Source organism: Phacochoerus africanus, chromosome 11 (assembly GCF_016906955.1).
Source record: "Phacochoerus africanus isolate WHEZ1 chromosome 11, ROS_Pafr_v1, whole genome shotgun sequence".
NCBI lineage: Eukaryota > Metazoa > Chordata > Mammalia > Artiodactyla > Suidae > Phacochoerus > Phacochoerus africanus.
In genome coordinates this window covers 45482552-45510496 of record NC_062554.1, presented here as the reverse complement: position 1 = coordinate 45510496, position 27945 = coordinate 45482552, and the positions used below count along the sequence as shown (strand labels likewise).

The window sequence follows — 27945 nt, the reverse complement described above, 5'->3', positions numbered from 1 at the left end:
CTTTCCCTGGGTAAAAAAATGCAGACCGTGTTTCGGGATTGAGAGCTTAACTCTCTACCAACCGGAATTCATCTGATTTGCTGCCTGCAGCCGCTAGATGCCACCACAGACACATCTGTTGAAATCTAAACAATCAAGATGGGAGCTCCTCTTTTTCTGCTTGGCTCCTTAGATGGGGAGAAACATACTGCGCGAGTTGAGCTCTCACGAGAGTTAAAGGAAGTCTCGCGATTTTTCTGTTTCTTTCTTTGCTCTTTATTTATTTATTTATTGTTTGCTTAGCTACTGACAACACGCCAGTTGCTCCCCTTCTTTCCAAGTAAAAGTGGCCTGGCCTGAGATTAGGGTGAGACCCCAGCCCTAGGCTGGGGTTCCTTCCAGATAGAAGAGACGGATTCGGAGGGGCTACAGGTAATTCGTACTCACCCTAACAGAGAACGCTTCCTCTCTCCCAAGAGGAATAGAAAGGACTCCTTTTCTCTCCTCGCAACCCCTCTCCACTTCTTTCCGTTTTCTTATCCACTATACTTTCTCCCGTCCCTTCACGCCATCACCGACCATTCTGCTTGCCTTACTCCCCACGAAACGTAAGGGGGATCCGAACTACAAGACGAGAACAAGGGGGGTGGGTGGTCATGGTATAGACGAGGGTGATGCTTTTGGAGCAAGAGACTAGAGTTTAACCTCTCTTAGAGGAACAGCCCCCGCCCTGGTGACTCTAGAAACAGAATTGTTTCTAGAACCTCTACAGCTAAGAAATCCCAGCAGCCTTGGGAAACTGACCGAACCTGAGGCTCACTTGAGCCGTTCTCTACAAAAGAGCTTTGGGGAAGGTGATGCAGAAGTTGGCTGTTTTCTCGCTCCAGGATTTCCTCGTTCTCCGGTCAGCCTGCCAGCAGTTCCTAAATAAGGGCTGCAGCAGAATGACTTAACTGCTTGAACTGGGGTGAGGGTTTCATGTAAAACTGGTGTCTCGGAACCATTGCTGGTTTGGAGTCCAGCTCCCCACAGAGTGCTTACTGTCCCGTGATAGGAGCTGTGTAATCTTGTTTCCTTTTACTTAGACCAAGATTATAGAAAACCAGACATATGATGAGCGTCTAGAGATTAACGACTCGGAAGAGGTTGCAAGTATTTATACTCCTCCCTCAAGACACAAAGGTAAGAAATAAATGAAGAGAAAAGAAGACAGACGGTTCTCAGAGCAAAGAGCAGGATGGACTCATGATTGTTTCCAATAATTTTTTAGTTTCTAATAGCAAATGTTGACTTTCAGAGTCAAGTTATTTGTAGTCGCTTCTGTTTTCTAACTGCTTAAGGAGGGAGAAAACACTGCCACCCACATTGCAGGATCTTCCTTCAACCTGACCAGTTTCCCATCATCATTTATTTCATGATACTCTTTACCCATAATCTGCCAGGAGTTCATGTTTGTTTATTTAACTTATCAAAAGTGTTTTGCTCAGTTTTGAAGATGCTTCAGTAACCTGCGCTTAACCTGCAATCCCAATTAAAATCTCAACGGAATATTTTTAGAGGACTTCACACCATCATTTATTCAACAAACATTTTTTGAATGCCTGCTGTCAGCCTTATGCTTCGCACTAGGTATGCTGTATTAAAAGAGACATTAACCCTGTCATCCTGATGCTTGTGATTATGGGAGACAGACGCCAAATAAATAAAGAAACATAATTACAGATGCATTAAGTGCATGATGGAAGCAAAGAGTTTGATGTTATGGAGAATATTGGTGAGGAATGGGCTCCACTTTTGATAGAAGGATCAAGGAAGACCCAAGGAAGTGATATCTGAAGCTGAAAGATGAGAAGGGTCTCAACATTGAGGAAAAGTAAGCCAGGAAGAGGGAGCAGCAAGTGAAAATTGAAAAGGCACTGAGGCCAGAAAGAACTTAATTAGTTTGAGGACTTGAAAGAGACCAGCATATGGTAGGGGGAAGTAGCCTCAGAGGTGGGCGGGAGGCATGACAAGCAGGGCTCAAGAGGCCATATTCCTCTTATGTGTGATATGGATTGAAAGGTGCTACGGAGAAAGTAGGGGGTCAGTAGGACTGTTGCCATGGTAGAGTTGAGGTGACAGTGGCTTGGATGTGGTGAGACAGTTGATAATAGAATTGGTTAATGCCAGAGGTATTGTTGTGGTCAGATCACTGAGAGTTGCTGATGGATTGAATTTAACTCCTGACTTAGGAATCAATGATGACGTCCAGGCTTGTTTATTTGTTTATTGTGGTAAATTTGCCTACATAAAAATGTGGTATTTTGACGATTTTGAGGGATACAGTTCAGTAGCATTAAGTGGTTCCTGTTGTTGTGTAACTATCTCTAATAACTATTTCCAAAACTTTTTCATCATCCCGAATAGAAATTGTACCTGTTGAACAGTAACCCTCTATTCCCCTTCCCCTCCCAGCCCCTGCTAACCTTTTTATGGTTGAATAATATTCCATTGTATATATAACCAAATTTTGTTTATCCATTTGTCTGTTGATGAGAACTTGGGTGGCTTCCACCTTCTGGAGATTGTGAATGTGCAACTATGTACATTGGTGTACAACTGTCTGAGTCCCTGCTTTCAATCTTTTGGATATATATATATATATATAAAACCTATACACCCAGGTTTCTGACTTAAGCATACTTATAATCTTGCCAGCCATGGTCATTATAATTTGTTTTTAGTTTAGGCAAGTTAATAGGCAGAAAAATAGGCATTTGATTGACTTAGAAATCATTGAACATATTTTCATGCCAGTTAATAATATCTTACCTTTGACTATGCTTTTATTTCTTTTATTTTATTTTATTTTATTTTTTTGCTTTTTAGGACCTACAGTATATAGAAGTTCCCAGGCCAGGGGTCGAATCAGAGCTGCGGCTGCTGACCTGCACCACAGCCAACAGCCACGCTGGATCCTTAACCCCCTGTGAGGCCAGGAATGAACCCCCATCCTCATGGGTACTAGTCATATGTGTTACTGCTGAGCCACAATGGGAACTCCTGATTATGCTTTTTTTTTTTTTTTTGTCTTTTTAGGGCCTCGTCCACGGCATATGGAGGTTCCCAGGCTAGGAGTTGAATGGAAGCTGTAGCTGCCGGCCTATACCACCGCAGTAGCAACACAGGATCCGAGCCATGTCTGCAACCCACACCATAGCTCACAGCAACACCAGATCCTTAACCCACTGAGCAAGGCCAGGGATCGAACCTGTGTCCTCATGGATGCTAGTCAGATTCGTTTCTGCTGAGCCGTGATGGGAACTCCCTGATTTTGCTTTTTAATTGTTCAGAATATTTTATTGCTTTTATCTTATAGACATTGATTCAGATTCATATTTATGACCATTAGTTGCCAGGAACTAGATCATTTTCTTCCATGTAAAGTTTTTTCAATTGATCCTTACAACAGTCCTGAAAAATATTACTAACTCCATCTAGAAGTGAGAATTCAGACAAAAAGAAATTAAGTTATTTTGTTAAAGTGATAGTGTTGTCCTTTACACCCAGTTTTCTGCCTATATATCCAGCACTCTTTTGCTTTACTAATTAGTAACCTCATTTCACCAATGTGTAAACTAAGCACAGATTTTATACTATTTATGTAATGGTAGATAATCAATATAATGTCTCACCCAATGCCTTAACCATAGTAATGCCTAAAACATAATAATTCAAGTAACCATATCTTTTTTTTTTTTTTTTTGATCTTTTTAGGGCCATACCCATGGCACATGGAGGTTCTCAAGCTAGGGGTCGGATAAGAGTTGTAACTGCTGGACTACACCACAGCCACACCAACTCCGGATCCGAACTGTATCTGTGACCTACACCACAGCTCACGGCAACACTGGGTCCTTAACCCACTGAGTGAGGCCAGGGATCGAACCCGCATCCTCATGGATACTAGTCCGGTTCGCTAACCACTGAGCCACGACAGGAACTCCAAGTAAATACATCTTGAATTGAATTGAATTAAATTTACAGAGCCGAATAGAATTCAGTTTCCAGTCTTTCAATTAGATGTTCTTATAAACCCAGTTCCATAAAATGGTTAGAGCATAAAATATTATAAACTAAAAATATTTGTCTTTAAAAATCATTTTAACAATAACCTAAAGGGAAAATCTTCTTCCAAGGACTTCCTCATTCTGCCCATCTTCCTAACAAGACTATGGCTGATAACAGTAGTGATGAGTGTGAAGAGGAAAATAACAAGGTACGTATAACCCACAGCATCTTGTGAAATTTCCGCTTTGAGTTTTTAGTAGTAGTTTGACACCAGTTCATTAGCAGCCTTTTCTTGAATACTCACCTCCAGAGGTTGGGTATCTTTGAGCTCATGGAGGGCAATTCAAAGAGGCTTAAGATTTTGACTCTCCTTCAGGAATAAGGCTTATTATTATATAGCTGACTTTTTGGTGAGAAATTTCATATAACATAGCCTAGTGTTTCACAAACTTTTTTTTTCTTTTTCCTTTTTAGGGCCACACTCAACGGCAGATGGAGGCTCCCAGGCTAGGGGTTAAATCAGCGCTACATCTGCCAGCCTACACACAGCTACAGCAACGCAGGAGCCGAGCCGTGTCTGCAACCCACACCACAGCTCACAGCAATGCTGGATCCCTGACCCACTGAGCAAGGCCAGGGATCGAACCTGCATCCTCATGGATACTAGTGGGATTTGTGTCTGCTGTGCCACAGCGGGAACTCCTTAAAAGGTAATGTTTTAAGATAGCCCCACTTCATAACTAGTGTGCTGTTTTATATCTTACCTACAAAGTAATTTGGGGGCATTTTTCTATGGTATATAAAGTCTTTCATCTTAGGTCAGAGATTTTGCTAAGCACTACTTTGAAGAAGCAGACAAAAGAGAAGTGAACAATCTTCCTAAACTGACCTTCTAATTTTGTTTATTCACCCTCAATTTTTTTAGCATTTATCTAATGTAGTCAATATTCAAAGCTTATTTTTCTTTCCAATTTAATATGCAGCCAGAGTCTTAAGGGTTTTTTTTTTTTTCCCCTTGGCCGCACCCATGGCATGTGGAAGTTCCTTGGGCAGGGATCACACCCATGCCACAGCAGTGACCCAAGCCACTACAGTGACAGCGCTGAATAGGAATGATCCATTTTTTAAAACTCTTAAAGCTGACAATATTCTTAAAAAGCTCCCTTTGCCAGACTGCTTCCCATGTGACCAAGAATAATTTTGGCAGATCCCGAATCAGGAAAGAACACTTTGGGATATTCTTATCAATTGTAAACCAGTCAGGCACAGTCAGTCTTATCAATTGTATACCAATAAGGCAAATTCTGCAACTGTGTCTTCTGTCCCTTATGTTACAGATTAGTTAAAATACAGCTTTATCTATGCATAATAAATCTGTGTTATGTTTCGAGGAAAATGTTACCAAATGAAGTTTTTGATACCCTGTAATGTATCACAATCAAATCAGAGCTGCGGCTACAGCCTTAACCCACTGAGCCAGGCCAGGGATCAAACCTGCATCCTCACAGAGACAACATCAGGTCCTTAACCTGCTGAGCCACAAGGGGAATTCCAATAGGTGCTTTAATGTAAGAGACACATTAAATAATTTTTAAAGCTAGAACCAAATACTTCTTAACCTCAGTATAAGTCATATGACATATGGAAACCAAGCTTGAACCCACCTTTTTTTTTTTTTCATCTCTTTGTGTTTTCTAGGGCCGCACCCTCCGCATATGGAGGTTCCCACGCTAGGGGTCTAATTAGAGCTGTAGCCACCGGCCTTTACCAGAGCCACAGCAACTGGGTATCTGAGCTGTGTCTGCAACCGATACCATAGCTCATGGCAACGCCAGATCCTTAACCCACTGAGCAAGGCCAGGGATCGAACCCACAAGCTCATGGTTCCTAGTTGGATTCGTTAACCACTGAGCCACGACAGGAACTCCAAACACCTATTTTTAAAGGGGGCCAATTGGTCACCCTTGAGATCCTAAGTGAGGACACCTGCCTCAGCCTCCAGGCCCTAGAGGTAAAGACATAGACCGTGTCCCAGTTGCAAGTCCAAATACCACCAGACTTCTCATGCGCTTGAGAGGGTGGGATGGTTTGTTGAGAACCAGAAGCTCAGAAAGGTAAGTTGTAATGCCAAGAAAAGAAGAGTCTTCAGATGTAACGTCCAGTCATTTCATTTAACTTACAGGGAAGGGGGGGTTAAGATGGATAGGTCAGATTCGCATTGAATGGAAAGGGAAGACCCACAGACTCTGAAAATGCTGATCAGAGTTCAGACACAGGGTTGATGGTGAGCTTTTGATAATTGCAAGCAGCTTACCCTGGGCAGTCTTGCAAATTAAATAATTAATTAAATAAAATTAAAATTAAATAATTAAATACTAGATTTCCTCTCTGTGATCTTTTGAGTGTCAAGGGCCCCAAAGTTTATCTTTCCCACTTCATCTTTCCCCATTTCCTCCCAAAATAACTATTTAAGAGTTGCTTTATTCTTCAGAAGTCCCGAAGTTTTAGAGTTGAAGCTGACTGGATAAAGTTTATGCAGAGTTCTCAGGAGCTCCTAAGTAATAGGTAAAATAGATCAGTATTGGATAAAACCTATACCTAAGCCTCAAGTCGAGGAGTAGACCATTGTTAGAGGAGTCGGGGCCTCAGTCAGTAGTTCAGCAGGAGCAGGAGAAGGTTCTTGGAGCCCTTCTGGGGGTACTTCCTTCTCTTTCTAGTGAATTGGTGCCAGGTGGGAGGTTGTGGTCAGAGCACCGGGAGAACACGGGGCACAGGTATGCTGGGTTGCTCCTGATATGGGCCTTTCTGTGCCTGCCCCGCCCTATCTCAGGAGAAGAAGAAGACCTCGCAGCTGACACCTCAGCGGGGCTTTAGTGAAAACGATGATGACGACGATGATGACTCATCTGAAACCGATTCTGATGATGATGAAGAAGAGCACCGGGCCCCCCTGGAAGGGTGAGGAAAGCCCCATCACCAAGGAGGACAGTGCCTCCCTCAGAACACTGGGCAGGAGGACATCTGTGAGAAGTGAAATTCCAGCAGCCCCTTTGATCTTCTCGGTTTAGGACTATCAGTTGGCTCAGAAACCCAGTGTAAGGAGTTCTCCTTTCCTGGCTCCACTGCCTCCCAGAGTCCTGTGATGTCACCTGCACTGTCTGAAACATTGGTGGACTCAGAGGGTTCACGAGGATTTGCTGAGTCAATTTGACTGATGGTCTCTGACTTCAAGGAGTGCACACTGTAGGGAAGAGAAGATAACTTTACACACATACCACAGCATTTCTACTTTACAGGAAGAACACATCTGCAAAGGAGCACTTCTCTTTTAGGCTCAGATCCTTTTAGGACAGGCAGAGAATAGGGGTTTCCAAGGCCCCATGTTGAGCCAAAATGTTCCTGGATAATGCTTCAGTAAAAATTGTCGTCACCCTGTTCCAGGCCCAGTGCTAGATTTCATGACTTGCCCATATAGGCTTTAATCAAAGTGCATTCTAAGGCCCATTCCTTTAAAATATAATTGCTGGTTAAATAAATGAAAGTATAGCCAATCAGTGGGGTTCTTTCTATCCATTAAAAAGTATGAGGCAGCACTCCATGCACTGGTAAAGAAGAGTCTCCAAGAGATAGTTACATTTTTAAAAGGTATGTGTATGAAACAAATATTACACAAGCTACCCCTAGGCTACACTGGGAACTAAGAATACTGATTGCCCTTGCTAGGGGAACTTGGCAACAAGGAGACATAACTTTTCACTATATGCATTTTGTGCCTTTTATTTTCTATCACGTGCATGTATCATTTACTCAGTGAAGTAGTTTAATAAAAATTAGAATTGGATTCGACACCTGCAGGTAGACACTAAATTAGGCAGATGTTTAATACCAGACTGATTTTTACTTCATGATCCTGCTTCTGTAAATTATAATCTGGGGTGTGAACTTTAAGTCATTGACCTATTTAGTTTTTTTGTTAAGCACCTCTCCCCAAAAGGATCTTTAATAACTTTCCAAGTCACTTACATACTTTGTCAGTGTTCTTTACATTTTACTTAATTATAGTAATTAATACGTGCCCTACTAATTTTTTTACTGTGTACATTTCATGCATTGATAATAACTCTAGTATTCAGCTTGACATATGTAACTATCTCTTGAGAGTTGGAAATTTTGATATTTTTTTGGACACTTTGTTTCTATTTTTTATTTTTATTTTTTATTTTTTTGTCTTTTTTTGCCTTTTCTAGGGCCGTTCCCACGGCATATGGAAGTTCCCAGGCTAGAGGTCCAATCGGAGCTGTAGCCGACAGCCTATGCCACAGCCACAGCAATGCAGGATCCGAGCCATGTCTGCGACCTACACCACAGCTCATGGCAACGCTGGATCCTTAACCCACTGAGCAAGGCCAGGGATGGAACCCGAAACCTCATGGTTCCTAGTCGGATTCATTAACCACTGAGCCATGACAGGAACTCCGACACTTTATTTCTAATTTTTTACTTTTATAAAAACACTGAAACATCTTTGTAAAAATTCCTTTTTTCTTGAAGCAAACCATTTTCATGACAAATCAGTTTCATTCCATCTTTACTCATCTCCTTGATTTAAAAAAAAGGGAAAACAATTTCAGCTACATTCTAAAATTTTTTTAAATTATGTTTTGGGTTTGTAGTTCTGTTCTTCATTGTCAGAGCTAACTGAGAGCTAATTATCATTTTTAAAGTTGCTTTGCAAGCGACTCAGAAAAGGCATATGTGGGTGGAACAAAAACAAGGTTCAAAGTCTTGTGCCCTGTGGTGAGAGTAACACATGCTGAACCAGGGCTCAGCAACACCCGCTCTTCTCTGGCCCCTTGAACTAAATTTTCCTATCCCCAGGGCCTACGATCCTGCAGATTATGAGCATTTGCCAGTTTCTGCTGAGATTAAGGAACTCTTCCAATACATCAGTAGGTGAGTACCAGGACCCCCCACTGTAACCCTCAACCCTGCCTCGCCCTTTCCTTCCTCTAGTCTGAAACGTGGCCATTTCCCTGAGGCTTTTTTAGCCTGAATAACAAAGTAAGTTTCTCTGACAGTTGCTACCTTCCTGTGTCATTATCTTTCAGGTATACACCTCAGTTGATTGACCTGGACCACAAACTGAAACCTTTCATTCCTGATTTTATCCCAGCTGTCGGGGATATTGATGCATTCTTAAAGGTAGAGTCAGAACATCCTAAAAATGACTTCAGTGTTTCTTCTGACTCCTGTGTTACTCTCACAGTTCCACTCATTTCCTTGACTAGCAGTAACTACCTTGAATATATTCTTCATTTCACTGGAGTTCTTTTTTTTTTGTTTGTTTTGTTTTATTTTTGTCTTTTGTCCTTTTTTTTAACATTAATAAAGAGCTTTTTATAGTCATAAATTCATACACAGTAGGTAACAAGGTCTGGTCTGATGTCGCTGGGCTAGGAAATCTAGCCTGTCTCTTTTCCTGAGGGGCAGCAGTCTTGACCTTGACACCTCTCTGGTGAACCCTGAGCCACTCTTTTTTTTTTTTGTCTTTTTGCCTTTTCTAGGGATGCTCCCTCGGCATATGGAGGTTCCCAGGCTAGGGGTCAAATCGGAGCTGTAGCCACCGGCCTACACCACAGCCACAGCAACTCGGGATCCGAGCTGCATCTGTGACCTACACCACAGCTCACGGCAACGCCGGATCCTTAACCCACTGAGGAAGGTCAGGGATCGAACCTGCAACTTCATGGTTCCTAGTCAGATTCATTAACCACTGCGTCACGACGGGAACTCCTCATTTTTTTTTTAAATTGTTATTTCCCCAATTTTTTTTTTCTACTGTATAGCATGGTGACCCAGTTACACATGCATGTACACATTCTATTTTCTCACATTACCATGCTCCATCATAAGTGACTAGACATAGTTCCCAGTGCTACACAGCAGGGTCTCATTGCTAATCCATTCCAAAGGCAGTAGTTTCTATTAACCCCAAGTTCCCAATCCACCCCACTCCCTCCCTCTCCGCCCTGGCAACTGCAAGTCTATTCTCCAAGTCCATGATTTTCTTTTCTGTGGAGAGGTTCATTTGTGCCATATATTAGATTCCAGATATAAGTGATATCATGCGGTATTTGTCTTTCTCTGACTTATTTCACTCAGTATGAGTCTCTAGTTCCATCCATGTTGCTGCAAATGGCATTATTTCGTTCTTTTTTATGGCTGAGTAGTATTCCATTGTGTGTATGTACCATATCTTCCTAATCCAATCATCTGTCGATGGACATTTGGGTTGTTTCCATGTCTTGGCTATTGTCAATAGTGCTGCAATGAACATGCAGTTGCATGTGTTTTTTTTAAGAAAAGTTTTGTCCAGGTATATGCCCAGGAGTGAGATTGCTGGGTCATATAGTAGTTCTATGTATAGTTTTCTAAGGTACCTCCATACTGTTCTCCGTAGTGGTTGTATGTCTTTTGTCCTTTTAGGGCCGCACCTGCAGCCAATGGAGGTTCCCAGGCTAAGGGTCTTATTGGATCTATAGCTGCCAGCCTACACCAGAGCCACAGTAACATCAGATCTGAGCCGGGTCTGCAACCTACATCACAAGCTCATGACAACGCCGGATCCTTAACCCACTGCGTAAGGCCAGGAATCCAACCCACAACCTCATGGTTCCTAGTCAGATTTGTTTCCCCTGCGCCACGAGGGGAACTCGCTCACTGGAGTCCTTAACTTTGCTTTCTACTCCCAATTATACTCGTTGTTTTTAGGTAATAATTGATTAGCATATATGTTAAAATTTGTCATCTATATGGCTCCTAATTATCCATGACTTCAGTTTTATATTTGAAGCCCTATAGATAATGTATTTTTTTTCTTTTTCTTTTTTGGGCCATTCCCAGGGCATGTGGAAGTTCCAGGCCAGGGATGGAACCAGCACCATAGCAGTGATAGCCATTGCAGTAACAAGCCAGATCTTTAACCCACTGTGCCACAAGGGAATTCCCATGGTTTTTTTTCCAGGTAGTATTTTAGTACAGCTTGATATACAGGCATGCCTTTTTTTTCTTTTTTTTTTTTTTTTCTTCCTTTTTAGGGCTGGACCTGCAGCATATGGAACTTCCCAGGCTAGGGGTTGAATCATAGCAGCAGCTGCTGGCCTACATCACAGCCACAGCAACTTGGGATCAACGCCAGATCCTTAACCCACTGAGAGAGGCCAGGGATCAAACCTGCATCCTCACAGATACTATGTCCAGTTCTTAAGCCACTGAGCCACAACAGGAACTCCCAGGCATCCTTTTTAATTCTAATAATCATGATGAACTGGAAGAGTTCTTCCTCTTTGGCTTATTGGAAACAATAAGTGTGCCTTTTTATTTTTTTATTTTATTATTACTTTTTTGGTCTTTTTTGTCTTTTTCCAGGGCCGCACTCTCGGCATATGGAGGTTCCCAAGTTAGGGGTCTAATTGGAGCTGTAGCCGCCGGCTTATGCCAGAGCCACAGCAACGCCAGATCTGAGCCGCGTCTGTGACCTACACCTCAGCTCACAGTAAGGCCGGGTCCTTAACCCACTGAGTGAGGCCAGGGATCGAACCCACAACCTCATGGTTCCTAGTCGGATTCGTTATCCACTGAGCCACGACGGCAACTCCAAGCGTGTCTTTTTATATCCCTCCCTCTTTTTTCCCCTCTGCTTACTTACCTTTCTCCTAATCAGGTTCCACGTCCTGATGGAAAGCCTGACAACCTCGGCCTGTTGGTATTAGACGAGCCTTCTACAAAGCAGTCAGACCCTACGGTGCTCTCCCTTTGGTTAACAGAGAATTCCAAACAGCACAACGTCACAGTAAGATACTAGCCTGGTATAGGCCGCAGCTCAAGGGGGCCAAGACTGGAGGACTTTCTGGTATCTGTACCATTGACTTACTGCCTGTCGAAAGGGATGGCTATGGCTTCAGCCAGCCCTATTTTTTAAATAATAGTTTATTGAGATATAATTTACCTACCCTGAAATTCATCCTTGTAAATTGCACAAATCAGTGATTTTTAGCATATTCACAGGGTTGTACAGCCACCACCACTATCTAATTTAGGAATATTTCCATCATTCCAAAAAGAAACCCCATACCTGTTAGTAGTCACTCCTTAATCCCCCTGCTGCTAGACCCTGGTCACCGCTTCATTCCTTTTCTACGGCTGAATAATTCCATTTTATGGACATACCATATTTTGTCTACCCAGTTATCAGATGTTTCTACTTCTATTAACTATACTTAATATGAACATGTACAGGTTTTTGCATGGACATACATTGTTATTTCTCTGGGGGATATAGGTAGGATTGGGATGGCTGGGCCATATGGTAACTGTAATATTATGAGAAACTTCCAAACTGTTTTCCCAAGTGGCTAAATCATTTTACAATCCCACCAGCAATAAGTTCGAGTTTCAATTTCTGCACCTCTTCACCAGCACTTGGTATTGTCCATCTTTTTTATTCTAGCAACCCTAGTAGGTGTGAAATGGTATCGCACTGTAGTCACTCCTATCCTGTTGACCTACTCCCTTCCTCTGGCTCCAGAAGACTCTCAGCCTTTCCTATAAGCTTCATTTGGCGGCTGGCAGGCTTCCCTTTTCATCAGCTATCCTGAATATGAAATAGCAGCATATGATGAGCCACTCTATAAAAACAAGAGAGCCCCTTCAGCACCATCAGCCAGGCTTTCCCTTTACTTTTCCAGCAACATATGAAAGTCAAGAGTCTGGAAGATGCAGAAAAGAATCCCAAAGCCATTGACACATGGATCGAGAGCATTTCTGAGTTACACCGTTCCAAGGCCCCTGCCACTGTGCACTACACCAGGTACGAAATAGCACATTCTTCCCCATAGTAATCCATGGTAACCTTCACCACCTATGAAACCATTGCTTCTGAGAAGGGGCCCTTAAGTCTGGGACATATTTGGGACATATTTAGTCAAGCTGAGGACCTGTGGATCCTAGCCACTGCTGGCTAAGATTGCAGATGTAAAGATTGTCATTTACCTGGTATTATTACTTAGCCAGCTTCTCCAAAACCCAAGCCCTGGGTAAGTTTGGCACATCCAGTCTACATGCCCCTGGAATCCTAATGCGCCAGATTGAGGACCTCCCTTCATCTTGGAATATCTTGATGCAGAGGTTCTGCTATCCTCAGTCCATGTTTTTTGCTCATACTTACCTCTTTCCTTCTAGGCCTATGCCAGATATTGACACATTGATGCAGGAATGGTCTCCAGAGTTTGAAGAACTTTTGGGGAAGGTGAGTGGAAGGTAGCAGGAGCATTCATTTTAGGGCCCAGTGGTTCCTCTCTTCTCGTATTACTATTATCATTACCTTCTTAATCGAAGTATAATACAGAATCAGAAACATACACATAAGAGTTAATTTTCACCAACTGAACAGATTTAAAAAAAAAAAAACCAGAACGTTGCTGGCATCCTGGAAGGCCCCCTGCTGCTTCCACCTCCCAGTGTAACCATTCTCCTGACTTCTAATAGCACAGATTAGGTTTGCCTGTTTTGTATTTTATCTAAATATAACATCATATTCCTTTGTGTCTTATTTGCTTATCCATATTATTCATCCATATGGAGACTCATTCATATTGTACATTTATTCTCATCACTGTATGGTATTTCATTGTTTGAATATATGACAATTAATCCATTCTGTGATAGTCATTTGGGTACTTTCCAGTTTGGGGTTGTTAAAAAGTACCCTGTAATAGCACTGTAACATGCCTGTGAACATTCTAACACATACCTTTTGGTGAACATACATACCTCTTGTCTTGTTCCTTTAGATTCCACCTTCTCCACAGAAGTATATATACTTTTCTAAGAAGCTATGGTCTTCTTTATAATGACCCCAAGTTTTTTAAAAAGTGCCCCAGAATACATTTAATAAGAAATTGGTGGAGTTCCTGTCATGGCACAGTGGAAACAAACCCGACTAAGAACCCTGAGGTTGTGGGTTCGATCCCTAACCTTGCTCAGTGGGTTAAAGGATCTGGCATTGCCGTGAGCTTTAGCGTAGGTCACAGATGTGGCTCAGATCTGGTGTTGCATAGGCCGTGGCATAGGCCGGCAGCTGTAGCTCCAATTGGACCCCTAGCCTGGGAACCTCCATATGCTGTGGGTTCGGTCCTAGAAAGCAAAAAAACATTAAAAAAAAAAAAAGAAATTGGTAAGACCTTTTTGAAAATAAAGGATAAAACTTTAGTGAAAGGCGTAACACTAGCTCTGAGTGAGGAGTCAAGCCATGTTCCTGGGAGGGAACAATCTCATAGCACAATCTTCCCCAAATCTGATGAACATTGCCTTCTGTCTGTCTATATGTACATTGTTGATTAAAATATTGAACAGAATAAGCCAAAAAAAAAACCAAAAAACTTCCCAGTTCACAGGTAAGTGTAATGCCATTTCAGTTAAAGTTTTAACTGCATTTTCTTTGAAACTGAAAATTTGGGAGTCCCTTGTGGTTCAGCAAGTTAAGGATCTGGTGTTGTCACTGCTGTGGCACAGATTTGACCCTGGCCCAGGAACTTTTGCATGCCATAGGCGTGGCCAAAAGAAGAGAAAGAAAGAGGGAGTTCCCATCGTGGTGCAGTGATTACCGAATCCGACTAGGAACCATGAGGTTGCGGGTTCGGTCCCTGCCCTTGCTCAGTGGGTTAACGATCCGGCGTTGCCGTGAGCTGTGGTGTAGGTCGCAGACGCAGCTCTGATCCACTGTTGCTGTGGCTCTGGTGTAGGTGGGTGGCTGCAGCTCGGATTAGACCCCTAGCCTGGGATCCATATGCTGCGGGAGCGGCCCCAGAAAAGACAAAAAAAAAAAAGAAAGAAAAAGAAAACTTAGCAAAGATGATTAACAGGTCCTTCCTGGCCAGGATATTTAAAATTGTTACACCATGTTCCCCAGCCTCTTTTCTGCTTTTCCTCCATAATACTTACCTTCTAACATGCTGTTCCCACTTATTTTTGTTCCTACTAAAATGTAAGCTCCATGAAGACAGTTTTTTGGGTACATGTTTATTGAGACGTTGTTGTAAAAGCAAAGAATTTGAAAATAATCTCTTTTCTCCTAGCATTTTAAAGCTGTATCTGAAGAAAAATGTTTGATTACGGAATTGGATAGATTGTAGTACATCCATTCAGTGAAATACACAATGGAACATGTGTATTCTGTGTGTATTATTTTGCTCTGAGATGGAGAAGTATCATGACACGTTGTCAAGTGGAAAAAGGAAATTGCAGAACTATATACACTCTAATTTATGTAAAAAGAAGAAAAAGGAGTTTCCTTGTGGCACAGCGGGTTAAGGATCCAGCATTGTCACTGCAGGGGCTCAGGTTGCTGCTGTGGCACAGGTTCAGTCCCTGGCCCAGGAATTTCCATATGCCATGAGTGTGGCAATAAAAAAAAGAACAAAAAAATCCCAAGAAGTCAATGGTTTTTAAAAACAATATGACTGGTTTACATCTGAAGCCTGTCATGTGAGATATCATGTCATTTTTTTCTGTTCCTCTGGTATCCAAGGGCCACTAGGCCTTACAATACCAAGTAACCGAATAGTTGGCCATAACCTGGGACCAGTTTCTTCTGCACAAATATACACAGGAAGACTGGATGGCAGTATTTTACTTATAAAATACTTTGGTCCTTTTACATCCTCTGCTGCTTTGGTGGTTAAGGAGTACAACCAATTCCATTTTACTGATCAGGGGGAAAAAAAGGCACATTATATTATTTGCTAGGGCTGCCATGACAAAGTACCACAGACTGAATGCCTTAAATGTCAGAAATTCGTTTTCTCATACTTCTGGAAGCTAGAAGCTGGAAGTCAAATGATCAGCAGTTGATTTCTTCTAGAACCCTTCTCCTTGACCCTTTCCTCCCCATGTATGTGTCTATGTCCTGATTTCCTCTCCTTATAGCGATACCAGTCATACTAGACTAGGGATCACTCTAATGACCTCATTTTGACTTAAGTATCTCTTTTACGACCATATCTCCGAATACACTCACATCATCTGAGGCACTATGGGTTAGGACTTCGACACATGAATCTGAAGGGAACACAGTTCAGTCCATGACACATCTCACGCTTGGAGCCGTTTTCCTTCAGAGAGAGAGAAAGTGATGCTAGAATCACTGAACCTTCGACCTTTGACTTGGGTCCATCCCATGTCCCTCCCAGGTGAGCCTGCCCACAGCGGAGATTGACTGCAGCCTGGAAGGGTACATTGACATGATCTGTGGTAAGTGAGCTCTTCCAGCCCTTCCTTGGCCCCATCATCTCTGGATAAATTCACTGGGGGCTGTTGAAAAAGCTTGTTTACTCTTACAGCTTTCCCTTGTCACCAGTTGTGCTATTCGGCAGCACTCGAGGGTGGTATTTGGGTTTATGTGACTCCCTGCCGGATACTCAATCCCCAGTGATCGTAACACATCCCATCTGGAGGGGGCCGACCATCCTAAACAGAGATGCCCCATAATTCCTGGATTTTTGTCTGTGCTCACGGGAGTTCTTGATTTCAGCCATCCTAGACATCCCTATCTACAAGAGTCGGATTCAGTCCCTCCATCTGCTCTTTTCCCTCTACTCAGAATTCAAGAACTCACAGGTAAGACTAGCACTGGCGAGCGACACGAGCTGACTGTGGATTGCTGCCGCCACCGCTCTTCTGGGCCCACTGTGATTCTGTCCTGTGACAAGGAAGGGTGCCTCTGCCTGGAGTGACCCTTACCCTTCCTCATATCGAAGGGAACTGCAAAGCGCAGGGGTTGGCCTTTAAAAGAAGGGGAGTGGGAGAGATGTGGGCCTTAGACAAGGCTGGGTTAGGCATCTAGGGCGAACACTCATTCTTCCAGGAGAACCCAGTGGCCTAATGAGGCAGGAAAGAAGGAGAAAAGGGGTTCATGTTTGCAGGAGGTAGGGCACATTTCTCGCTGTTTTTTCAAAAACAACACCAAGGAATTGTTTTGGAAGACAGGAGAAAGTTGTACGGAGGTTAGTTCTCACTAAAATGTAGTAGCTGGCATGTCCCCAATCCTCCATGTCCCCTCTCCTCTTTTATCACAGCATTTTAAAGCACTAGCTGAAGGCAAGAAAGCATTCACCCCTCCATCCAATTCCACCTCCCAAGCCGGAGATGCAGAGACATTAACCTTCAGCTGAGGTACCCCCCGTGTGGCTCTGTTTCAAGGCTGAGCCGACTCCTCTGCCCCATCTGAGAAGGAGGGATCGTTGTCAGCCACCTGGCAGCCTTGCCTGCCTCACAGCTCGACTTGGGCACGGTGCACACACTACACCCTCTCTGCCGGAAAGCACTGCACATGATCGTGCAGTGGGCACTGCTAATGCCCATCTCAGATTTCCTTCCCATGGGAATTGTGCGTGTACACCACTGTGATACATGGGTTTAAGTTGGAAGGATGGAAATTTCTGGGATCCCAAGTTGCTCGGGTTGGGAGGAAGGCTTAAAAGATGTTCTTTTTGAGATAGCCGTAGAATTGTTTTCTTTGATTTATTAAAATTAATCGGCAAATATTTTACAAATAAATTGCTCTTATCTTGCAGGTTACGGTGCTGTCCTTTATTATGAAAGAGAGAAGGCAGACTGAGCATAGGCAGAGATAAGGAACTTGGCCTAATAGGCATTAAGGGAATAGCAGTTTAGACAAATTGACTTTGTGAAATGAAATCAAACCGTGATCCTCCAAGGTTGGCAGTAGTGGGGAAGCATTTTTCTCCCAGAACTTATTTTCTCCTGTGGGGCGTGTCTCACCACATGGTGCTGCCTGCCGGTCTAGCTCCAGACCTGTCAAGCTGTGGTCTCAGGGAGCCTCGCTATTGCAGTAGCCCAGGTGAGAGATGATGGGGTCTGGGATGAGGGAGGCAGTAGTGGTGGCTGTAGCGATGAGCAGATTCAGGAACCATCTTGGCGGTTTTATCACCCCAGTCAGGATAGTCAGAAACCATACTAGTTATTTCTAACAAAGGATGCTAAACATGGAAAATTGGTTACAAAAGTGTCAGAAGGGCTAAAGGGATCATGGAGGGAGAGTGGAGGCTACGCAGGAAGGAAAGATTAAAGGGGAGCATGCACTGCGAGTGCTGGAACAGAAGAGCTGCCACCGCTGCCGGGTCGGAGACACCATTGCCTCTGCCTCCACGCGCGCACAGTGGCTGCTGCCTCCTCTCTCCCTCCCTCCTCGCTCCCCATATCTTGCCTGTGGTGCTCACTGGCAGAACTTTAGCAGCTGGCAAAGGGAACTAGGAAAATCAGGCAACATAAAGCAGAGTATAGAAGGGAGGGTGTGGGGTAAGAGGCATCCAGGAGAGGTAGAACCAAAAGAACCTGGTGATAGACTCCATGTGGACAATGGAAGGAAAAAAAGCAAGGACTCCCAGGATTTGGGGCTTGAGCAGCTGGGTGGATAATGGAGCCAAGTACTGAGTCTTCCCTTGAAACTGATCACCCAAAGAGAAAAAGACCTGCAGACACTGACATGGAATCCTTAAGCAAATGTCCAGGTCCCCCTTCCTACCCATCAGCTTCCAAACAGCTTTCAGGGGTGTGTGTGTGGGTGTGTGTCAGGTTTGATCTCTGGCCTCACCAAGTGGGTTAAGGACCCCAAGTGGCTGTGGCAAAGGCTGGCAGCTGTAGGTCCAATTCGAGCCCTACCCTGGGAACTTCCATATGCCGAGGGTGTGGCCCTAAAAAGCGAAAACAAAAAACAAACAAACAAACAAAAACAAGAGTAGGAGACTTACAAAAGGAACAGCAAGAAAATATAACTATGTGGAGTTGCCTGGTGGTCCAATGGGCTAAAGAACTGGTCTTGCTGCTGTGGCATGGGTTCATTCCCTGGCCTAAAAACTTCCACATGCTGGAGGTACAGCAGAAAAAAAGATATAACAATTATAAACATTTACACACCTAATAACAGACTCAGAATATGAGGGGAAGTTGACAGTTGAAGGGAGAAATAGTTTTACAGTAATAGCAGGACAGTCGATAATGGATAAAACACCCAGACTGAAGGTAAGTAAGGAAATAGAATTAAAGGACTGGAACAACACAATCAACCAACTAGATCTAACAGACATGAAACCCAACAGCAGAGGATTCCCCTTCTCAAGTGCACATGGGAATTCTCCAGGAACAGAACACATGTTAAGTCACAAATTAAGTCTCAATAGATAACATACAAAGTAACTTCTCAGACCACAGGCAAGTTATAAAAAACATAAAGAAAACTGAAAATTTTGTGGAAATTAAATAGTACTTTCTTAACCCATGGAACAAAGAAGAAATCACAAGGCAAATTAGAAAATACTTAAGAGAGAAATGAAAACAAAAATACAGGGGAGTTCCTGTCGTGGCGCGGTGGTTAACGAATCCGACTAGGAACCATGAGGTTGCGGGTTCGGTCCCTGCCCTTGCTCAGTGGGTTAACGATCCGGCGTTGCCGTGAGCTGTGGTGTAGGTTGCAGACGCGGCTCGGATCCCGCGTTGCTGTGTCTCTGGCATAGGCCGTAGGCTACAGCTCCGATTCGACCCCTAGCCTGGAAACCTCCATATGCCGCGAGAAGTGGCCCAAAGAAATAACAAAAAGACAAAAAAATATATATATATATACAACATTCCCAAATCTATATAGGACACAACAAAAGCTCAGAGGGAATTTATAGCTATAAACATTTACATTAAAAAAGAAGAAAGATCTCAAACAATCTGACTTTATAACCTGAGGAACTAGAAAAAGAGGAACAAACTAAACTCAAAGTTGGTGGAAGGAAGGAAATAATAAAGATTAGAGCAGAGATAAAGAGAATTTAAAAAAAAAATTAGAGAAAAACAATAAAACCAGAAGTTGGTTCTTCAAAAAGATTAACAAAATTGAAAAACCTTTAGCCTCCTGTCTAAGAAAAAGAGAAAAGACTCAACTACAATCAGAAACGAAAGTGTGTGGGGGGGAACAAATAAAAAAAAAATGAAAATGGGAGAGTTCCTGTTGTGGCACCGTGGGTTAAGGATCCAGTGTTGCCGCAGCTGCGACGTAGGATAGATCAGATCCTGCTCAGATTAGATCCCTGGCCTAGGAATTTCCATATGCCACGGCTGTGGCAAAAAAAAAAAAAAAAAAAAAAAAAAGGAATGGTGAGTACATTACTACCAATTCTATAGAAGTGAAAAGGAGCAGGAAGTGCTAGGAACAGTTGTATGCCAACAAACTGGATACCTGGATAAAATGGACAAATTCCTAGAAACACAAAACCTACCAAGACTGAAGTAGAAAATTTATAAGACCTGTAATTAGTAAGGATATTGAATCAGTAATCAAAATTTTTAAAAATCAGGAGTTCCCATCATGGCTCAGTGCTTAATGAACCCGACCAGGAATCATGAGGTTGTGGGTTCGATCCCTGGCCTTGCCCAGTGGGTTAAGGATCTGGCATCACTGTGAGCTGTGGTGTAGGTTGCAGACGTGGCTCAGATCTGGTGTTGTTGTGGCTGTGGTATAGGCCAGCAGCTATAGCTCTGATTCAACCCCCTAGCCTGGGAACCTCCATATGCCACAGGTGCGGCCCTAAAAAGACAAAAAAAATTTAAAAACTAAAATATATATAACATGAAATTTACCATTTTAACCTTTTTTCAGGGCCACGCCTGCAGCATATGGAAGTTTGAGGCTAGGGGTCAAATCAGAGCTGCAGCTACTGGCCTACACCACAGCCACAGCGCCAGGTCTGAGCCACATCTGCAACCTACACCACAGCTCACGGCAAGGCCAGACCATTAACCAACTGAGCGAGGCCAGGGATTGAACCTTCATCTTCATGGATACTAGTCGGGTTCTTAACCCACTGAACCACAACCGGAACTCGCCATTTTAACCTCTTCTAAGTGTACAATTCAGTAGCCATAAGTACATTCACGCCTTGTGCAACTATCAACACTACCCAGCTTCAGAACTTTTTCATCATCCCCACTTGAACTCTGCACTCATTAAACAATAATTCCTTCTTCCCCCTCCCTCAGTCCCCAGTAACTTCTACTTTCTATGAATTTTCCTGGTCTAGGCACCACGGAAGTTGAATCATAACAAAATTTATCCTTTTGTACCTGGTTTACTTCACTTAGCATAATGTTTTTAAGGTTCATCCATGTTGCAGCAGGTGTATTTCCTTTTTATTTAAAAAGATTTTTTTATGTATGTATATATTTATTCTTTTTATGGCCACCTCAAGGCATATGGAGTTCCTGGGCCAGGGATCACATCTGAGCCAAAGTTGCAACCTATGCTGCAGCTGTGGCAACACTGGATCCTTAACATTATTGGGCTGGGCCAGGGATCAAAGCTGCATCCTGATGTTCCAGAGATGCCATTGATCCCATTGCACCACAGCAGTAACTCCTAAAACTTTATTTATTTTGGCCTCACTCTTGGCATATGGAAGTTCTTGGGCTAGGGATCAAATCAGAGCCACAGCTGAGGCAATGCTGGATCCTTAACCTACTGTGCCACATCGGGAACTCCTCAAAATATTTATTTTTAAACACAAAAGATCTGAAGCAAAGATTCAACAGTTAATGGTGGATACACAGGTGTTTGTGCTGTTTTCTCTACTGTGGATTTAAAGATTTCCTTTAAAAAAAACCCCTACTTGAATAAACAAATAGAACCTAGTCAAAAGTTTTTGCACAGCAAAGGAGACTATCAACAAAATAAAAAAACCTACAGACTAAAAGAAAATATTTGCAAATGATGTGACCAACAAGGGTTTAATTTCTAAAATATACAAACAAGTCATACAGCTCAATATCAAAAAAACAATCCAATCAAAAAATGGGCAGAAGACCTAAGTAGACATTTCTCCAAAGACATGCAGATGGCCAACAAGCACGTGAAAAGATGCTTAATTAACATCAATAGTTATTAGAAGAATGCAAATCAAAACTACAATGAAGTTATCACCTCACACTGGTCAGAAGAGCCATCATCAAAAAGTCTACAAATTATAAATACTAAGGATGGTGTGGAGAAAAGGCAACCCTCCTCCATTGTTAGTGGGAATATAAATTGGTGCAGCCACTGTGAGAACAGTATGGAGATTCCTTAAAAAACTAAAAGTAGAGGAGTTCCCTAGTGGCTTAGTGGTTGGGGACTTAGCACTGTCACTGTGTGGCTTGGGTTGCTGCTGTGGCTTGGGTTTGATCCCTGGCCCAGGAATTAACGCATGTCACAGGTGTGGTCAAACAAAACAAAGTGAAACCTAAACAGTTACCATATGATCCAGCAGTCCCACTCCTGGGCATGTATCTGGAAGAAACGAAAACTCTAATTCAAAAAGACACATGCACCCCAATGTTCACAGCAGCACTATTTACAATATCCAAGATTTGGATATCTAAGTGTCCATCAGCAGAGGAATGGATACTGAAGTGGTATATAAATACAGTGGAATATTACTCAGCCATAAAAAAGAATAAAACATGTGATTTGCAGCAACATGGATGGGCCTAGTGATTATCAAGCTAAGAGAAATAAATCAGATAAAAACAAATATATCATTTATATGTGGAATCTAAAAAAATGACACAGATGAACTGAGACTCACAGACATGGAAAACAAACTTATGAGTTCCCGTTGTGGCTCAGCAGTAACAAAACTGACTAGTATCCATGAGGACTTGGGTTTGATCCCTGGCCTCACTCAGTGGGTTAAGGATCTGGCATTGACTTGGGCTGTGGTATAGGTCGAAGACATAGCTCGGATCTGGTGTTGCTGTGGTTGTGGCTGTGGCTGGCAACTACAGCTCTGATTCAACCCCTAGCCTGAGAACTTCCATGTGCCGCAGGTGTGGCCCTAAAAACACACACGCACAAAAATTATCGTTACCAGAGGGGAAAGGGGAGTGGGGTAGGAATAAATTAGGACAATCTTGTAAGTCAACTATACTTCAAAAAAATCATATTTGAAGGAATGAAATAGACATACAACATTCACTCAGTCAAGTTTATTGAATCTATTGTGTGCTCGGCACCGTCCTAGGCAGTAAAATGAGAAAAATCACAAAACAAGGTATCAACAAGGAAAAAATATATTTTGCACTCTACTGGTTTGCACTCTTTTCCTTGTTGCTTTTCAAAAGTATTCTTAGCTTGTTTTGGGATATGTGGTCTCCCTCCTTTTTCCATGTCCCCTAAGGTTTCTGGCACTGTCCAGTTATGAGCCACTATGACCATCCCCTAAAGAACTGAGGGTGGGATAGGAAGCTTCCTGCTGAGGGGCCAGTCCAGGGCTGCTCAGGGCTGGGATCCCAAGTGGTGGGAGAGACATCGTGAGTGGGAAACCATCAACCCCAGGGGCTCAGGGCACTCACAGTGAATCATGAAAAGGCCAGTCTTGGGAAAGCCACGGATGGGGCCCTGGAGCCCTTGCTCACCCCCTCCTCAGGAGTTGTGCTTAAAGTGCTAACACTAAGAAAACGATGCATAGCTACACATGGTCCTGGATGCACCAGACTTCTCACCTCCCACTCTTCTCCTGACTTGTGCTAACACCAGGCGCTGGCACCCCTGGCGTCAGGCCAGTGGGGAGTCTAGTGCCCCAGTGGAGAAGTGGAGCGGGTCCAAGGCATAACTCGATACCCAAGAGGAGGCGGGGGTTGAGGGGGCAGCGAGGTATGCCGCAGAAGGGACTGCTGTGTGCTTGGCCAGTGCCCCCAGCTGGGGACTGGTTCTCTACAGCTAGCAGGGTCCTACATTCTCCCTGAGGGAACAAAGCTGCATAGCATGGGAAGGAAATCCAAGACGTGCAGGGTCCTCCCAACCAGGCGTGCTCCATGCCTGCTGTACAAAGTGCTGAGGTGTGGAGCACAGCAGGCCCAAGCCAGCAGGGCCAGGCCACACCTAGATGCTGAATGACCTCAGGCACACCTGGACTAAGCGCTCAGTCCGCCTGGGCACAGGCAATCATGCAGGCCCCCAACGGGAGCTGGGGCAAGGGCTTAGGTCCAGCTAAGAGCCTCGCCAAGGATACCTGTGCTCCAGAGGGCAAGCAAAAGTGGCAGTGGCATGGCCTCTTTCCGTCGGCAATGTGGCCAGGCAGAAGATGCCTTGGAGGAGGATGGGGAGGGTGCTCAGGGGCCAAGGAGGAGCTGGTCTCAGCCTCAGCTCAGAGCCATATCTCATCACTGCTCACACTGGACACCCGATAAATGTAGCCCAGCATCGGGAGACGGATGAAACCTGCGGGGTCGGAGATGCCAGGAGACTCAGGAACCCTCGTTCCTTAGAAGCTGTGTGATAGCTCTCTTTTCTCGAGGACTCAGAGGCCTCTGGCACAAGCGAAAGGGCTGAGAAGCAGAGGAGGAGGGCAGTAGGCCCGTTTCTCGTACCTCGGCTGGTAAGCAGACCTCCAGGCTCTGGGTCCAGCAGTTCTGGCCGGCTGTTGTTCTGTGCAGTCTGCCGGTCCACTGGCTTCCCTGTAGGGATGGCAAAGTGGGTGGCACCCAGGATCAGGCACACGCCCGTGGGGCCTAGCCCCTCCTAAGGCCCAAGTTCTCTCTTTTGCTCAGAAGCAGCTCCTAAGATAAAACAGGGGCAAACAGAGGGCCCTGGTGATACCTCTGGAATCCGGAGTGAGGTCGTTGAGCTGCAGGTTGGATGGGAGGGACATGTTCTCCCGTGGCAAACGCACGTTGTTGAGTTTCAGGTTGTTGGAGTCGCTACAGGGCAGACAAAGGCTTGGGTGTGCCCTGGCACCAGAGGGCACAGATTCCAGCTTTGGAGCCCGTTCCAGAACTACCAGAAAGCACAGGTTCCCAGCTGCCCCCATGCTGCATCTCCATTTGGCCCATCCACCCAGGCCCAGGAAATTACCTAGAGATCAGAGATGGGCGCCGGGACGGGCCTGAGGACAAAGAAACCACGCCACTGTCTCAGTGTGCTCACCTGCTCTGGGCCCTGCCCCCTCAGGCCACGAGTTGCCAGATTTGCCCAGACTGGGTTCCCAGTGCCCTGCCCTGCTACCTGGGCTGCACGTGGTCTAAACCGTGGCCGTACCCAGGAAGACCTGGCCTACCGCTGTAGAGACATTCTCCCCAGCTCCACTTGCTACTGGGCCCTGGCCACTCCCCCCACCCCCACCCCCCGACCTCGCCTCTGCTCCCCCAGGCCCCCTCTGCCCCTGCTTCACTTTGGCCCTACCTTTGGTCTTCTTCACTTTCCTGCAGACCAGGCAGGCCACCAAGGTGCTGAACCCCACCAGGGTGCCCAGGGCAAGTCCTCCAGCCACAACGATGCCCAGCAGTGGCACTTCCACCCGGGTGGCCAGGAGCCCTGCAGGTCATCCTCCGGTTAGGTTCCAAGTGGGCAAGGCCCCCAACTCTGAGATGCTACAGGTCACTACTCCGTGCTTGCCCAAGATAGCCAGGGACAGCTTTCGCTAGACCCACCCAAGGGCAACAAGTCTTTTCATTTCTGTACTGTGATCCCACACCCACCCGAGGCTTTGCTGGGCTTATTGCTGGCAGTGCTCACCTGGGGCGGGAAGCGAGGCACTGGTGACACCCACATCATTGGTGGCCACCACCGAGAGGTTGTGTGGCAGGCTTCGGAGCTGCAGCTGCACAGTGTGGTTGGTGAGCCAGGGGTAGTTCTGGGCATCCAGCACCAGGAATTCAGAGGCATTGACAGTCACCGGCCCATCCTGGTCGATCCAGGTCACATTGGCAGGCGGGTTGGCACGCACCAGGGCAAAAAGTACGACCAGGAGGCCTGGGCCCTGAGCTTCTTGGTACTTGGCCCCAACCTGGGCAATCTCCGGCTTAACTGGTGCAAAGCAGAGACCAGTATGTACCTACCACAGCCCCTCCCACTCCTTGCCCTTTCTTCCCCAACTCAGAAGGGACCTAGGGGCCCGGACCTCTCCGTAGAGCAGACCGGGAAACAGGATGGCTGGGTCTGCCAGAGAGACAGCGTTTTGTATAAACAAAGATGAAGAGTATAAATACCAGAACCAAAATGTCCAATTTGAATCCTGGCGCTGCTGCTCCCCAGCGGCAGGACCTTTGGGCACATTGGTTAACATCTCTGTGTCTCAGGTTTTTTCACTTGTAAAATGGAGACAGCAACAGTCATTATCTTGTAGGATTATAGTGAGGACAAAGTGAGTTAACGTTTGCAAAGTACTTAAGTGTTTGTTAAATGTCCTTTGGGGAGTTCCTCTGTGGCTCAGCGGGTGGAGGACCTGGCATTGTCACGGCAGTAGCTCGGGTCACTGCTGTGGCGCATCTGGAACTTTCGGTAACTTCCACATGCTGCGGGTATGGCTAATAAATAAATAAATATCCTATTGGACCACCTGCCTGGCGGCTGCTGGGACTCCCTAAGCAGAGAACATCTCTCTCTGTCCACTCAGAGGCACTCACATTGTACATTGAGGATGACGGAAGCGTTGGCTGACCGGCCACTGCTTGGGTCCTGCAGGGAGCAGTTGAGCTCATGCTGACCCCTCTGGGCAGTGACAGTGAAAGTGCTGGTGCCTCCGGAGAAGGCCTTCCCACCCACGCTCAGTAGTCTCGAGGAGCTGGCCTCCTGTAGCTGTCCATCCAGGTACCAGGCCAATCGGGGGGTGCCAGGCCCCCCTGCCACCCGGCAGGTGAAGGCATGGCGTTCATTCTCTCGAAGTGCCCGCTCAGCCCAGGTCTGACCATCAATTTGTGGCGCCAACTCCCCCCAACCTGGAACACAGGGGGTCCTAGGGAGGGCTGGTGGAAAGTTGGTACTGTTCTGAAACCAGGATGAGGGAGGTCCAGTTACAGAGGGACAGCAAGCCAAGAGACAGAACACCTGGGTTCTCTCACCAGGACTGGCTGGACCTTGGGGAACCCAGCTCTGGTGCCTGGGGCCTGCAGTGGGTACCCATACCGAAGGTGCAGGCAAGGTGGGGAGAGAGGGAGACTTGACCCCAAAAATGCACGGCCAAAGGATGAAAGGGGTGTACCTGGGCTCAGAAGGGCTGGCAGGAGCAGCAGTGTGTGCGGGAGGGTTGCTGGCCCGGGAAGCAGCGCCATGGTGGCCCCTGTGTGGGCCCCAGGCTGCCGAGAGAAGGGGGCGGGCCTCGATGTTAGCAGCCAGGTGAGAGCAGGCAAGCTTAGTAACTCCTCCATGAAATTACTCCCCAGAAACAAAAATAAACCATGCACGCTAACACACAAGTAGACCGACCCACAGCGGTTGACGACAAGGAAGCAAATGGCCAAGCCCAAAGGTCCAAACCCAGCTGGCACGTACCTGTTCACCCTGCGGGCGCAGAACTAACCACTTACTCCAAGGGACAAACAAGCACGCGCTCGCAGGTACACAGAAACAACTAACAATCGTGCAGCCTGCACAAGGAGCTCACACACATATGCGCGCGCACACACGCACGCACACACACACACACACACACACACACTAGCGTACACGTATCCCGTCCTTCTCCCGACTCTGGCTCTTTCCTGCCCAATCCCCTCTCCCATCTACGCCCTCTTTTCCCCCTTTCCCCATCCTCCGGATTTGGGCCGCAGAGGAGGGGATCCGAGAGGCGAGGGAGTCGCAAAGCATCCCCGCCCGCGCCCCGCCTTTCTGGGCGGCTCACCTGGTTCCCTCCTCGAGCGCAGCCAGAGCGACTGCTCAGGTCTGATGAACACCGCAGTCCGCCGCAGGGGCCGAGGCTGCGCCAGGCGGGGCCAATCGATGCCCAACCTCCGCCCGACGTCCCCCTCCCCCGGCGGGAGCTCTGGGGCCACCCCCCCGCGCGTCGTGGGCGCGCGCAGAAAATTCCTGAGTGCGTTCCCAGCAGA

General features: G+C 45.5%; 2 protein-coding genes and 1 long non-coding RNA gene across 7 annotated transcripts; 1 reads left to right on the top strand and 2 right to left on the bottom strand.

Annotated features, from left to right (window-relative positions):
- The first annotated feature begins 211 nt into the window (after nucleotides 1-211).
- On the top strand, nucleotides 212-17664 carry IFT46 (intraflagellar transport 46). Its single transcript, XM_047752819.1, has 12 exons — nucleotides 212-411; nucleotides 1065-1161; nucleotides 4158-4237; nucleotides 6860-6987; nucleotides 8908-8982; nucleotides 9138-9231; nucleotides 11753-11881; nucleotides 12777-12898; nucleotides 13270-13336; nucleotides 16278-16338; nucleotides 16619-16704; nucleotides 17163-17664. Exons 3-12 carry the CDS (start codon nucleotides 4193-4195, stop codon nucleotides 17256-17258), a joined length of 903 nt encoding a protein of 300 aa, XP_047608775.1. The 5' UTR covers nucleotides 212-411; nucleotides 1065-1161; nucleotides 4158-4192; the 3' UTR covers nucleotides 17259-17664.
- LOC125111047 (uncharacterized) lies at nucleotides 6174-16210 on the bottom strand. Its single transcript, XR_007130817.1, has 2 exons — nucleotides 16106-16210; nucleotides 6174-7270 (listed from the first exon to the last, which is right to left on the bottom strand). It is a non-coding gene; the product is annotated as an uncharacterized LOC125111047 (long non-coding RNA).
- A 5430-nt stretch (nucleotides 17665-23094) lies between the features above and the next one.
- On the bottom strand, nucleotides 23095-27798 carry TMEM25 (transmembrane protein 25). 5 transcript variants are annotated; one of them, XM_047753236.1, is made up of 9 exons: nucleotides 27741-27798; nucleotides 27102-27195; nucleotides 26527-26838; nucleotides 25637-25927; nucleotides 25304-25435; nucleotides 24977-25007; nucleotides 24722-24852; nucleotides 24493-24579; nucleotides 23095-24343 (listed from the first exon to the last, which is right to left on the bottom strand). In XM_047753236.1, the coding sequence occupies exons 2-9, from the start codon at nucleotides 27169-27171 to the stop codon at nucleotides 24270-24272; spliced, it is 1128 nt and encodes a 375-aa protein (XP_047609192.1). In that variant the 5' UTR covers nucleotides 27172-27195; nucleotides 27741-27798; the 3' UTR covers nucleotides 23095-24269. The 5 variants fall into 5 exon arrangements, with proteins under 5 accessions (XP_047609192.1, XP_047609193.1, XP_047609190.1 ...); XM_047753237.1 differs by lacking the exon at nucleotides 27741-27798 and adding an exon at nucleotides 27392-27726; XM_047753234.1 differs by lacking the exon at nucleotides 27741-27798 and having other exon boundaries at nucleotides 27102-27726.
- Nucleotides 27799-27945: the final 147 nt, after the last annotated feature.